Source organism: Lithobates pipiens, unplaced genomic scaffold (assembly GCF_037356315.1).
Source record: "Lithobates pipiens isolate NorthernLeopardFrog02 unplaced genomic scaffold, aLitPip1_a1.2 Scaffold_22, whole genome shotgun sequence".
In the NCBI taxonomy this organism is placed as follows: domain Eukaryota; kingdom Metazoa; phylum Chordata; class Amphibia; order Anura; family Ranidae; genus Lithobates; species Lithobates pipiens.
Genome location: NW_027507784.1, coordinates 307,879,899 through 307,893,116, shown reverse-complemented (window position 1 = coordinate 307,893,116; position 13,218 = coordinate 307,879,899). Strand labels below are relative to the sequence as shown.

Genomic DNA, 13,218 nt, shown 5'->3' with positions numbered 1-13,218 from the left:
AACATGTTCTATTTCTAAAGTCCGCCGGATTTTTGGCAAGCAAAGGTCCGATGGAGCCCCCACACGATCGAATTGTCCAACGGAATCATTCCATCGGACCTTTTCTGTTTAAAAGTCCGGTCGTGTGTACGCGGCATAACAGTATAATCATCTGGGTACCTTCCATATATCAACAAACCACCTTATAGCCCAGCTCATTCCACTTGTGATATGTGGTATATGGAGCCCATTTACTAATTTTGTGCCAAATCACACTCAGTGTCTAGCAATCCATTTGACGATCGCCTCATCGTGTATGGCCATACAAACTTTATCATATAAAATTCATACGTCTAAGAGGTATTATGTAAAGTATACTTTAAAAAGGCAAAACTAATTAATCTGATTCGTAGTATTTCAATACATAAGTTATGAACAATGCATAAAATATACACTTATAAAAATTGGATATATAAAATTGTGATGCCTAAATGTATAGGAATCACAATTTTGGTCAAGGGGGAGGAGCCAGGAGCACCGGCAGGGGACACCCAAGAAGAAGAGGATCAGGAAATTCCCAGCTCAACTCACCAACCAGCCTTCAACCAACTGAATTGTCACCCAAATAGCTCACCAACAACTGGTTCATCTGTGTGCAATTAATAATAGTGGACATTAAACTGTACATAATAGCAACCACAAGCAATGAGATTTATGGGATACCTGTTCAGCATTTTTAAAACCAACTGTGCATTAGATTTGGGTCACTTTTCTTCCTTAGGAAATTAATTATTGTCAAGCTATAAGTTTTGCTACTTACCTTTGTTTTATTATCTTTCCAGCCCAACACTCCAACCACACTTATTCCCACTATGGAGAAGAGCAAAGCCACGGCCAGGAAACCCCAAAATATCCTTGTAGGAGCCTTTGATCTTTCTTGCGGTCCACTTTCTGTAGGGGGCTGGGGGGGGACAAACCAGGATCAGCACATACCCATTATCACAACTGTTTGAAATATAATTACAAGACAAGGCATTTTTTTGTTCTTTGTCCATTAGAGTGGTTGTAAACCTCAGACATGAAATACGAACAAGCATATCCCTCTATAGTGTGTACTTGTCTCAATTAAGAGTACTAAGTGTAATTTCTGTCTGCTGCTTCATTCCTCTGCACCTCACGTGGGCTCCAAGTAAAGTTTATTGGAATATGAAAATATCCAAAATAATGCCAGAGGACACCAGCAGTGGTCAAGGTAGACACGTTTCACACAACAGAAATGTGCTTATTCATTAAACCCAATGGGTTTTACTTCCTCTTTTTTCCCCCTGCAAAGTAAAAGCATAATGGGCCAGTATGCATTGAATATTAGCCCATTATGTTGCATTTACCTGCAAACGAAGCCCGCGATGTCCCCGCTGGTTGCTACGTCCATCTTCGCCCAGTGCCATCTTAAGAGCATTATAGGCCCCCAGGCAATACAGTGCACTGGGGCCCTGTCTACACAATCACGCACGGTTGGCCATCAAATGCAGCTTTACTGTGCCCGTGAATGCAGCCTTACTGTACCCGTGAATGCAGCCTCACTGTGCCCATCAAATGCAGCCTCACTGTGTCCACCATTGCAGCCTCACTGTGCCCATCAAATGCAGCCTCACTGTGCCTGTGAATGCAGCCTCACTGTGCACATGAATGCAGCCACACTCTGCCCAGCAATGTAGCCTCACTATGCTTGTGAATGTAACCTCACTGTGTCCACTATGGCAGCTTCACTGTGCCCACCATTGCACCCTCACTTTGCCCACCATTACAGCTTCACTGTGCACATGAATGCAGTCTTACTGTGCCCACAATTGCACCCTCACTGTGCCCACCATTACAGCCTCACTGTGCACATAAATGCAGTCTTACTGTGCCCACAATTGCACCCTCACTGTGCCCATGAATACAGCATCACTGTGCCAATCAATACAGATTCACCATCCCCTGGTAACACACACACACACATCGGGCATCTCCTCCTGTGTATCGAGGAGCTGGCTGGGTATGTGTTCGGCGGCCATGCTGTAACAAGGTCCCGCCCACTTAGACAGGTTCATCTGATAGGCGGAACACTGATTCAATCTACTATTACACAAGACGGTCTAGGGGGGTGGGACCTTGTCACAGCACGGCCACCGAACACAGACCCAGCTAGCTCTGTGATACACAGTAGGAGGAAGAGAAAGGGAAAGAGCGGAACACTTCAGCCGCAACTCAAAGTGGCCCCAGGGCAGGCAGCCTACCGGGAAATTTCTGGCCCTGGCTGGGGTCGCCGGGCAGGTGGGGCCCCCGGGCAACTGCTCAGCATGCCCATGCGCAAATACGGCCCTGTCTTTGCCACTCTTCCTTCCAGGGCCATGGACTCCAGCTCTGTGACAGGCCGGAGTCGTGTGACGTCAGTCCTGTGCATGCGGGTGGGAGCTGCCGGTCACGGCATGCTTTAGAAATGGCAAGAACATGCCCTTTCTTCAGTGCGCATGCGCCAATGAAGTGTAAATGATAAATATCTCCTGAACCATGCAGGTTTAAGAGATATTTCCAGTACCTACAGGTAAGCCTTATTATAGGCTTAGCTATAGGTAAAAGTGGTGTAACAGGGTTTACAACCACTTTAATCAATCATGGGTAATGATTAAGCACATTTCTGTTGTATGAAACACGTCTACCTTGACCACTGCTGGTGTCCTCTGATGTCATTTTGGATATTTTCATATTCTAATAAACTTTACTTGGAGCCCATATGAGGTGCAGCCGTTTCTTATTTTGCCGATTTACCACGGAGACGAACTGGGACTAGCACTCAGGTGTGTGTTCCAGTGGGCGTATCAGTTACACCTGGAGTGATGCATTCTTTTCATTTGAACTTTTCTTCATTACCCTGCTATCAGCATGGATCACTTCAAGTTTTCCTGACACAAAGAGAAAAATGGTGACAGGGGATGGAGCTCCAGCTGATCACCCTCAGCTCTGTTCCTGTGTGCTGTGTGAAGGTGATGCGTCCCTTCCTTCCAATCAGCTCTCAGAGCGCTCGTCACTGAGCTCTGAAGAGTGTAGCTTTAGCTCTCAGTCCCCTTTTTTTCTGACAGCTCAGACAAGCTTTATAAATTTGACACTTTGAAGGAATGTAGAGAAGACTGCAGAAAAACAGCTGCAGCTTAGGAGGATTTGTTTCATTTCTGAGTATCATCTGAGGCCAGTCACTTCACTGGGTATGAAAGGGTTTACAACCACTTCAGGGGGCACAGGAATTCAGATTCAATCAGGTTATACTGCTGCCTAAACCAGAATTGGGCACTGGTATATAGAAAAAATGTATGCCAGCCACCAGCACAACCCCTTCTTTATCCAGCATGGCTCAGTGTTTTTCTAGTATCCTAGGAGGATTGACAGTTTTTGTTTAGCTATCCTTTTTTTGCTAGCCTTATCTCTCCAATTGTTTGTGGATTCCTCTTCCATTAACTTTTTGCTTCATCGCTGCTTAAAGAGGAACTCCATTCCCCCCCCCCCCCAAAAAAAAAGTTACAAATACTGTAGCTGCTGAATTTTAAAATAAGGACACTTACCTGTCCAAGGACGCAGCCTTGTCCTCACCCTAACTGATTTTTCAATTGAGTTCAGGCGCTGGCATCTTGACTAAGGGAAATCCCTTTGTCCTTTGTGAATGGTTCTGCAGTCTTCCGGGAGTTGTGATATGCCCCAGAAAGCTGCGGGGAAAGGGGTGGGGGGTGAACTTCCATTTGGATCGCTGCTGCAATTTGACCAAAAGGGGGAGCAGCTACCTGTCAAAAACAGGTACCCACTCCCCCCAAAGAGTGCCACATGTGGCAAAGGGGGGGGGGGGGGGGGTGTATGTAAATAATCAAAATTTCCCCTTTTGCGTAAAGTTCTGCTTTAAGCTGGTCTTTACATAGCAGCATTCTAGATAGGCCTTTCTTCAGCATGACTTTAGAATACAGTACCATGACTCTGCTCTGGTGGATGCATAAGGCTGGCATAATACTGTGACATCTAGGCACTAAGATCTGCATTAGGGCACTTTCCAGAGCTGAATTCCAGAGTCACGGCATTGACCGTGTGTGACCCTGTCTCTGAAGGCTCACTTCATGAGTACGGCTGTTCTATGGCCCTGGGACATACATTACCATTCTCATTGCAGAGAACCTTTCAAAATATCAGCCACTGGCAGCTTTATTGCAGTAAATGTAATCTTGATGGACTAAGCCCTGATCTCATCCACTGGAATTAGTGTCTCTCATTCCCGTGTAGAGGAAGCACTATCACACTGCTGCTCCTACTTGCAAACACTGGACCTGCAGTCTCCAGTTTTTTCCCACTGCCCATCTACAGTGACTTGGCCAGATCTGGCTTTGCCTCCTATCAATGGTGGGTAAAGCAATTGAGCTTAAGCACTACCTAAAATGTCTGAGATGTGTACCTTTAGCAGGAAGTTCATCCCTTCTCCTCCATAGAGGGCCCCTTCAAGATGGCTTCCCCCTTTCTTTTTTTCTGACTCCTTTCAGCCCATCTCTTGGTTGTTATGGGTTTGGCTTCTTAGTAGGTCTACTGACCTGTCTCAGCAGATCATCTAATTATCCATGCGTCTTAAAGCTGTATTTACTGAATCAGTGGGTGAGAGACCTTTTGAGGTTTAGATTTTCAAAATATATCCCAAAAAGTCAGATTCAATTTTAGATCAGTTACCTTCTTTTTTTTTTCTTTTCTTTTTTTGTAAAATCAGTTTACTTTTAGTATTAAATATGTTGGACATTTAAATTTAAGTGGCTTTTTGGTAGAGCTTGAGCACAAGTGGTTTTCTATAGTAATATATCGGGGAGTGACCTCAGATCTGTAAGCTTAACATTGTGAAGGTGATGGTGACACTCAACCAACCCTGTCCATCACTTACATTCTTCTAAACTTGGTCAATTTCTTTTTTTAACAGAAAACAAACTTGGTCAATTTAACCAGCACTATCACTTGTATTCTTCTAAGCTATGTCAATTTAATTGATACTGTCTGTCACTTGTGTTCTTCTAAACTTGGTCAATTTAATCAATACTATCCATCACTTGTGACCTTCTAAACTTGATCAATTTAATAAATACTATCCATCACTTGTGATCTTCTAAACTTGGTCAATTTAATCAATACTATCCATCACTTGTGTTCTTCTAAACTTTGTCAATTTAATCAATACTATCCATCACTTGCGATCTTCTAAACTTGATCAATTTAATAAATACTATCCAACACTTGTGTTCTTCTAAACTTGGCCAACTTAGCCAGCACTACCACTTATGTTCCTCTAAGCTTGGTCAATGTAACCAATACTATCCATCAATTGTGTTCTTCAAAACAAGTCTAACTTAATCAACATTATTAATCATGTTCTAAACTTCAGCAGGCTCTTGAAATCTCCACCTCACCAAATAAAAGTGGGCAGTTTGTTGTCTTGATTAAACTGCAAAAAAAACTAACACAGGCACAACATTCCATGTGTCTACCTTCTAATCTATGGTAACAAGCAGGATTTAATTGTTCCATCTTGGCTTTGATGGATATTTGAATAGCTTGTGAAGACATCAGGAAACAATAGAAGTAATAAATGTTACTTACAAAGCTATTTCACATCCTCTTTATGAAAATAATATCTAGACCAGCCACAGTTGGGCTGTAGTTTTCTCTGAGAAGTGGATGTGATTGTTGTAAGTACTCTGTCCAGCAAGCAAAGTACATGTCTTACCGCTGGGTCTCCGCTCCCCTCCATACTGTGCTGCTCTCCCAGGCTCTGCACGTCCTTGCAATGTGCAGACCCTGCATAGTCCTGGTACAGCACACATGAAGGGCACGTCCATCAACACCCCAGGAACGAGCACCTCCACAGCCACCTTCTCAGCCAAGCCCCACCTGAGAAACCTGAGAACCGGGAATAGAACAATGACAAGGCTGTGATGAGAAACTGGGAGAGGAAAGCTGGAATCAGTGAAATGGAAAGACAAATCTCAGCTTTGTGCTTGATGGGGGAAAGAAAAAAAGTTTATCATGGCTTGGATGGAGAGGCCGCCAAGTGCACAAATTCCTGGCCTGCAGCAAGTCACAAAAGACACACAGTGTACCGGAACCTACGGAGCTAAGGAGAAAAACATTTAGATTTAACATTAAACCTGTACTCAAATTCCAAGTGACCCTTGTTTCAAACTACAACTCCAGCCAAAACTTTTTTTAGATAGAGTAGACCAGTTAGATACTGTCTGAGTTTTACTGTGTGTGACACCATCGTATATTTCCACTGGATGGTGACAGCAATAAAAATGTGACAAAGGATCTAAACCACATGTGTCAAACACAAGGCTCGTGGGGCAAATCCGGCCCCCAAGGCCATTTAATGTGGCCCTCGTACCTTTCCTGCAGCTGTGGCACCCTCTTTCATCTCTGCCTCATCTTGTCTCAGCAGTAGGCAGCAGAGGGGAGGACAAAATTCCTCCTACAGATCCTGTGCCTCTCTGTATAGCTGCAGCACCCCCCTCATCTCAGCCTCCCCTGGTCTCAGCATTCAGCAGACTCTAGCAGCAGACTAAAGTCCTCTTCTTCTCCTCCAGACCCTGCACTTTTTTCTTCCCCCAGCTCCACCCCAACTTCTTTCTGGTAGCAGCAGAAGGTAATGAGAGGGTGCACTGTGATGTAAGGGAGGGTGAGAAACTCTTGACTTCTGATAGTGCTCTGGACATCTAGCCTGACAGATATAACTGGCCCTTTGAAAACAACCCACAATGCTACAAGCCTCAACACCATTTCTAAGATCATGGAGAAAGCTGTAGTACATCAGCTACAACTTCACCTGGATACTCACAAACTCCTGGACCCGCTGCAATCAGGCTTCCGCCCGGGTCATGGAACAGAAACAGCTCTCCTCAAGATTTGGGATGACGCCCTTGAAGCAGCAGATGACGGAGAGCCGTGTCTCCTCGTACTGCTAGACCTAAGTGCAGCGTTTGATACAGTAGATCACAATACTCTACTCGTCCGCCTCACAGATGTAGCCGGAGTGCAAGACATAGAACTCCAATGGTTCGCGTCCTTCCTAGGAAATCGGTCACAGACAGTGAAACTAGGAAAATTCCTCTCCGAAACTTGGGCAGTCACCTGCGGAGTCCCTCAAGGCTCTCCTTTATCACCCGTTCTCTTCAACATTTACATTCGCCCACTCCTTCAAATCATCAGATGCTCAGATCTCTGCTTCCACTGTTACGCTGACGACACGCAACTTTATTTCAGGATCAATGGAAAAAAAGATCACCAACAACAACTTGAAAACTGCCTCAAATCAATAGAGGACTGGATGACCACTAACTCCCTCCAGCTGAACGAATCAAAGACAGAGCTTCTTATCTTACACCCAAATCATAATTCCGTAACCAAAATCTCCTGGTCTCCACCAACCGTCTTTGGGCAGACTATTTCCCCAAAGACCAAAGCGAAGAGTCTCTGGGTTATTTTCGATGCACAAATGTCAATGGATGCGCAAATAGGATCTGTAGTCAGTGGATCTCACCATCTGCTGCGCATGCTTCGCAGACTCATCCCTTTTATCCCAAAGAATGACAAAGCAGTGGTAGTTGGAACAATCATGAATTCACGACTGGACTACGCAAATTCGCTGTACATAGGATTACCACAATATCAACTTGCGCAATTACAACTGATCCAAAACACAGTGGCAAGGCTGATAACAGGAAAAAAAACCCTGGGAATCCATCTCTCCTTCGATGAGGAGCTTACATTGGCTAACCGTAAAAAAATCGGATCACATTCAAGACACTTTGCCTCACCCACAAATGCGTGCATAGAGAAGCTCCGCAATACCTAATGGAGAAAATAAATCATTACACACCAAACCGTAGTCTTCAATCAGCCAACAAAGATTCGCTGTCCAAGGGCCTCGGCTATGGAATGCTCTACCAATCAACATCCGCCTGGAAGAAAATCACCTGGCTTTTAGGAAAAAACTCAAGACCTTCCTCTTTTAGCAGATGACCAAAGCTCGGCACAGCGCCTAGAGGCGATTCAGTTCGCATTGTGCGCTATACAAGTATTTCATTCATTCATTCATTCAATGCTGATGCGGTCCACAATGAGATTGACACCCCTGATCTAAACTAACAAATAAAGTATGGGCTGGGGTTCCACTTTAAAGTTCTGGAAATAATTAATGTATAACTAAAGGCAAAACTTTTTTGTTTGTTTTTGAGTGGAGAGAGATTTCAGTTTTTATTACTATCTGTGTCCCTGTTAGGGAGATTCATCCTCTCTTTGTCCCCTTTACCATTATCATTGAAAGTAAAAGTAAAAGAAAATCCCAAATTTTGGGTTGGCCCCAGAAAAGTAATAGAGGGGAAATCTTTCAAAAGGGACATTGGTACTGGTGAACTGGGGGTCCCCAGGAAATGTCCTTTATTTGCATGGATTTCCTCTCACTTCCTGTTTGGCTATGGGACAGGAAGTCAAGGGAAATCTCCAGAATAAGACACAGGTGGCGAAAATAAACCTTACAGGGGTTATAACCCTCCCATGTTCTATCCAAAATGAAAAAAAAAGTTTTGCCTATCTTTCTACTTTAAGAATACAGACATTTAACTTCAGTACGTTCAGAAAACAAAACTTTCTTTGTAGTTATAATAATTGTTGAAGCTTCAGGAGTCTGGTCACATGACCATCGCCGCAGTGTCAGTTTTTTAGTTTGCACCCAAAAGGAGCGCTACAATTCAGACTATGCCGATTAGCCAGTTCTTCAAGCATCCCACATCCCTATGGCAAATGCATGTGATGTAAGGTCAAAACTTTTTTTATTTGGATAGAGTAGAGAAGGGTTGTGACCCTTATCAGGTTTTTTTTTCTTCCTGTTCCAGACACAGCAGAAAGTAAGAGGTGGTCTCTTTAAAGTGAAGGGAAATTCCCTTCCCTCCATTCACGGCTCTGACCATGCTCTGCGCCCCGATTGGGAAAATCCTTGCACCTGACTGGTAGTCAGGTGCATTGCTTCATCCAATTAGGACCTTAGAATGTACTGTGCAGCGCGCAGTGCATTGTGGAGTGCTCGGTCGGCGAACATCCCGCCAAGCACCTCCGAAAATTTGGGTGATCACTGAACAGGCGATGTTTGGGCCAAACTTTTGCTTATCTCAAACTATTCGCCCAACTCTATATGGAACAATCCCTAGCATGTCTGGTGCTGCTCTCCGAGATTTTTTTTTAGCGCTTTGCATTTGACCATGCTCTGAACCAATTAGGCTACCGCTCTTGATAAAGATATCATGGTCGAAGAAATAGAAGCAGCTATCCACTCCTTCCCTGGTTAAAAAACACCAGGCCCTGATCGTATCCCTGGAGAGTGGTACAATATACAGTTAGGTCCATATACATTTGGACACGGGCACAATTTTCATACTTTTGGCTCTGAAGGCCACCAGAATAAAATTAAAACAAAACAATCAAAATGAATTTGAAGTGCAGACTTTCGGCTTTACTTCAAGGGGTTGAACATAAATATCAAGTACAAATTTTAGGAACTGCAACCATTTTTATACACAGCCCCCCATTTTCAGGGGCTCAAATGTAATTGGACAAATTAATATAATCATAAATAAAATGTTAATTTTTAATATTTTGTTGAGAATCTTTTACTGGCAATGACTGTCTGAAGTCTGGAACCCATGAACATCACCAAAGACTGTGTTTCCTCCTTTCTGATGCTTTGCCAGGCTCTAACTGCAGCTACCTTCATTTGTTCTTTTGGGTCTTTCTGCCTTTAGTTTTGCCTTTAGTAAGTGAAATGCGTGCTCAATTGGGTTGAGATCAGGTGATTGACTTGGCCATTGCAGAATATTCCACTTCTTTTCCTTCAAAAGCTCCTGGGTTGCTTTTGCAGTGTTTTGGATCATCGTCCATCTGTACTATGAAGCGCCACCCAATCAACTTTGCTTCATTTGGCTGAATTTGGACTGACAGTATACATTTGTGCTCATAAGTTTATATACCCTGGTAGAATCTATGATTTCTTGGCCATTTTTCAGAGAATATAAATGATAACACAAAAACTTTGCTTTCACTCATGGTTAGTGTTTGGCTGAAGCCATTTAGTATCAATCAACTGTGTTTACTCTTTTTAAATCATAATCACAACAGAAACTATTCAAATTACCCTGATCAAAAGTTTACATACCCTAGTTCTTAATACCGTGTATTGCCCCCTTTAACATCAATGACAGCTTGAAGTCTTTTGTGGTATTTGTGGATGAGGCTCTTTATCTTCTCAGCTGGTAAAGCTGCCCATTCCTCTTGTAAAAAAGCCTACAGTTCATGTAAATTCTTGGGCTGTCTTGCATGAACTGCACGTTTGAGATCTCCCTGGAGTGGCTCAATGATATTGAGGTCATGAGACTGAGATGGTCACTTCAGGACCTTCATTTTATTCTGCTGTAGCCAATGACAGGTTGAATTGGCCTTGTGGTTTGGATCATTGTCATGTTGAAATGTCCAAGTACGTCCCATGCGCAGCTTCCTGGCTGATGAATGCAAATGTTCCTCCAGTATTTTTTGATAACATACCGCATTCATCTTGCCATCAATTTTGACCAAATTTCCTGTGCTTTTTTAGCGCACACATCCCCAAAACATCAGCAATCCACCTCTGTGTTTCACAGTAGGAATGGTGTACCTTTCATCATAGGCCTTGTTGACACTTTGTGCCAAAAGGTTTGAGGCTTGTCTCTGTGCTGTGTTTGGCGTATTATAAGCAGGAAACTTTGTGGCATTTGCGTAGGCATTGCTTTCTTCTGGCGACTCTACGATGCAGCCCATCTTTCTTCCACTGCCTCCTTATTGTGCATATTCTTGAAACAGCCACACCACTTGCTTTCAGAGAGTCCTGTATTTCCCTTGAAGTTATTTGTGGGTTTTTCTTTACATCCTGAACAATTTTCCTGGTAGTTGTGACTGAAATTTTAGTTGGTTTACCTGACTGTGGTTTGGTTTCAACAGAATCCCTAATTTTCCACTTCTTGATTAGAGTTTGAACACTGCATATTGGCATGATATATTTTTATATTCTTTTCCTGTCTAAACAGTTCAACTACCTCTTCCCGCAGATCCTTTGACATATCTTTTGCTTTCCTCATGACTCAGAATACAGACACGTCAGTGCAGCATTGGATGAAAGATGCAAGGGTCTGTCAGGAGTTCAGAAACTCATTGACCTTTTATACACACACACTAATTACAAGCAAACAGGTGAGGATGGTTACCTTTAATAGCCATTCAACTCCCTTTGTGTCAACGTGTGTGCATGTTATCAGGCCAAAATCACCAGGGTATGTAAATTTTTATCAGGGTCATTTGGGTAGTTTCTGTTGTGATTATGATTTAAAAAGAGTAAACACAGTTGACTGATAATAAATAGCTTCAGCCAAACACTAACCATGAGTGAAAGAAATATTTTTGTGTTATCATTCATATTCCCTGAAAAATGTCCAAGAAATCTTACATTCTGCCAGGGTATGTAAAATTATGAGCACACCTGTATCTCTAAACACTGTAGAATTCATCCGGCTGCTTCTGTCTACTGTCACATCATCAATAAACACCAAAGACCCAGTGCCACTGGAAGCCATGCATGCCCATGCCATCACACTGCCTCCACCATGTTTTACAGATGACGTTGTGTGCTTTGGATCATCAGCTGTTCCAAGCCTTCTCCACACTTTTTCCTTGTGGTGAACCCTCTGTATTTGCTCTCGTAAAGTCTTTCTTGACTATAGACTTTGACAATGATATGCCCACCTCTTGGAGAGTGTCCTTCACTTTTCTGGATGTTGTGAATGGGTTTTTCTTTACCATAGAGAGTATCCTGCAATCATCCACCACTGTTGTCTTCCATGGATGTCCAGGCGTTTTAGTTTCAATGCGTTTTTATTGTTTTTAGAAAGACAAAGTAAGAAGTACAAGACCAATTGGATTTGTAGTAGCTGGTCCCAACTCTATTATTACAGTTCAGACATGGTACATTGTAAGAAGATAATAGTAATTATTTCTTATCCAAAACCTACGCTTGGTAGAATACAATTTTAGAAACGTTGATAACATCAAATTCCAGTGAGAGTTTTGTGATCCATATTATGTTATTACTCGTGAATCATTATACTTCTTGAACACAACATAAGAAAGGTGAAATATCAGTTAACTAATCAAAAAATAACAAGGCAACATCATTTAAACCTTTAGTCACAGTCACATGTTGTTCATGCAATTTAGGAGTTGGAGGGTCTTAAATGCTGTGAGTACCACCTCTGCCAGGGGTGCTAAATCTCAGTAACCTTCATGTGATTACTTGTACTCATATCATAGTATTTCATATGCACTGTGTGTATTTATTATTTGCAAGGTTTCTGTCATGTTTGGAGATGTGTTATCCCTCAAGTACCGGACTATATTATATATTATAGAGTCTATGTCTAATGATAGTAGTGCCATACCAGGGGAAGGTATAACATGGATTCCTAAAACTTGTTTGATTAGATCAAATATACGTGACCAGTATTTAGTAATATTTGGACAAGACCACAGGAGGTGCAGCAGTGTCCCAGGTCCCCAACATTTTCTCTATCAATCAGGAGATACATCGGGGGCGAATTTCAATATACGATGTGGAGTAAGATACCACTGCAACATAATTTTTTGATGTAGTTCCCATAGGTTGGCACTCCTGGTAGATGCGCACATTATACCCAAGGCTTTCTTCCATTGGTCCTCAGAGTATTCCTTCCCAAAATCCCTCTCCCTGGCTTGTATATTGGGGGATTTGCCAAATTCCTGTTTGTTTTGTAGGTGATTAAATATTAATGGAGTGCCTTTAGTACTCGTATTAATGGTTGTGTAGAATAAGGCAACTTGCCAGGGTAGGTAGGTAATCAATTTCTTATTATGTTTTATTAGATGGGAGATTTGGATATATTTAAAATTCTCTGATGGAGGGGTAGAATATTCAAGTTGTAGCACTCTGAATGTTTTGAGCGTGGGGCCTAGGAACAAATCCTCCAATAGGAGATCTCTGGTGGTGCACCAATTAGTGATATATCAGGAATTAGGAATGAGATAGCTGTTATCAGGAATTTTAGAGTGATGAGATCAGAGGTGGCTCTAGGCTTT

The 13,218-nt window shown here is 42.6% G+C and overlaps 1 protein-coding gene across 1 annotated transcript in view; it reads right to left on the bottom strand.

The window, feature by feature from the left end:
- BRICD5 (BRICHOS domain containing 5) overlaps positions 1 to 5,926 on the bottom strand; it is a 35,412-nt gene extending 29,486 nt beyond the window's left edge. Inside the window, exons 1-2 of the mRNA XM_077449352.1 lie at positions 5,762 to 5,926; positions 800 to 940 (exon numbers count right to left, since the gene is read on the bottom strand). Coding sequence (XP_077305478.1) covers positions 800 to 940; positions 5,762 to 5,785 — 165 coding nt within the window. The 5' untranslated portion in view covers positions 5,786 to 5,926. The remainder of the gene's footprint in view (positions 1 to 799; positions 941 to 5,761) is intronic.
- Positions 5,927 to 13,218: the final 7,292 nt, after the last annotated feature.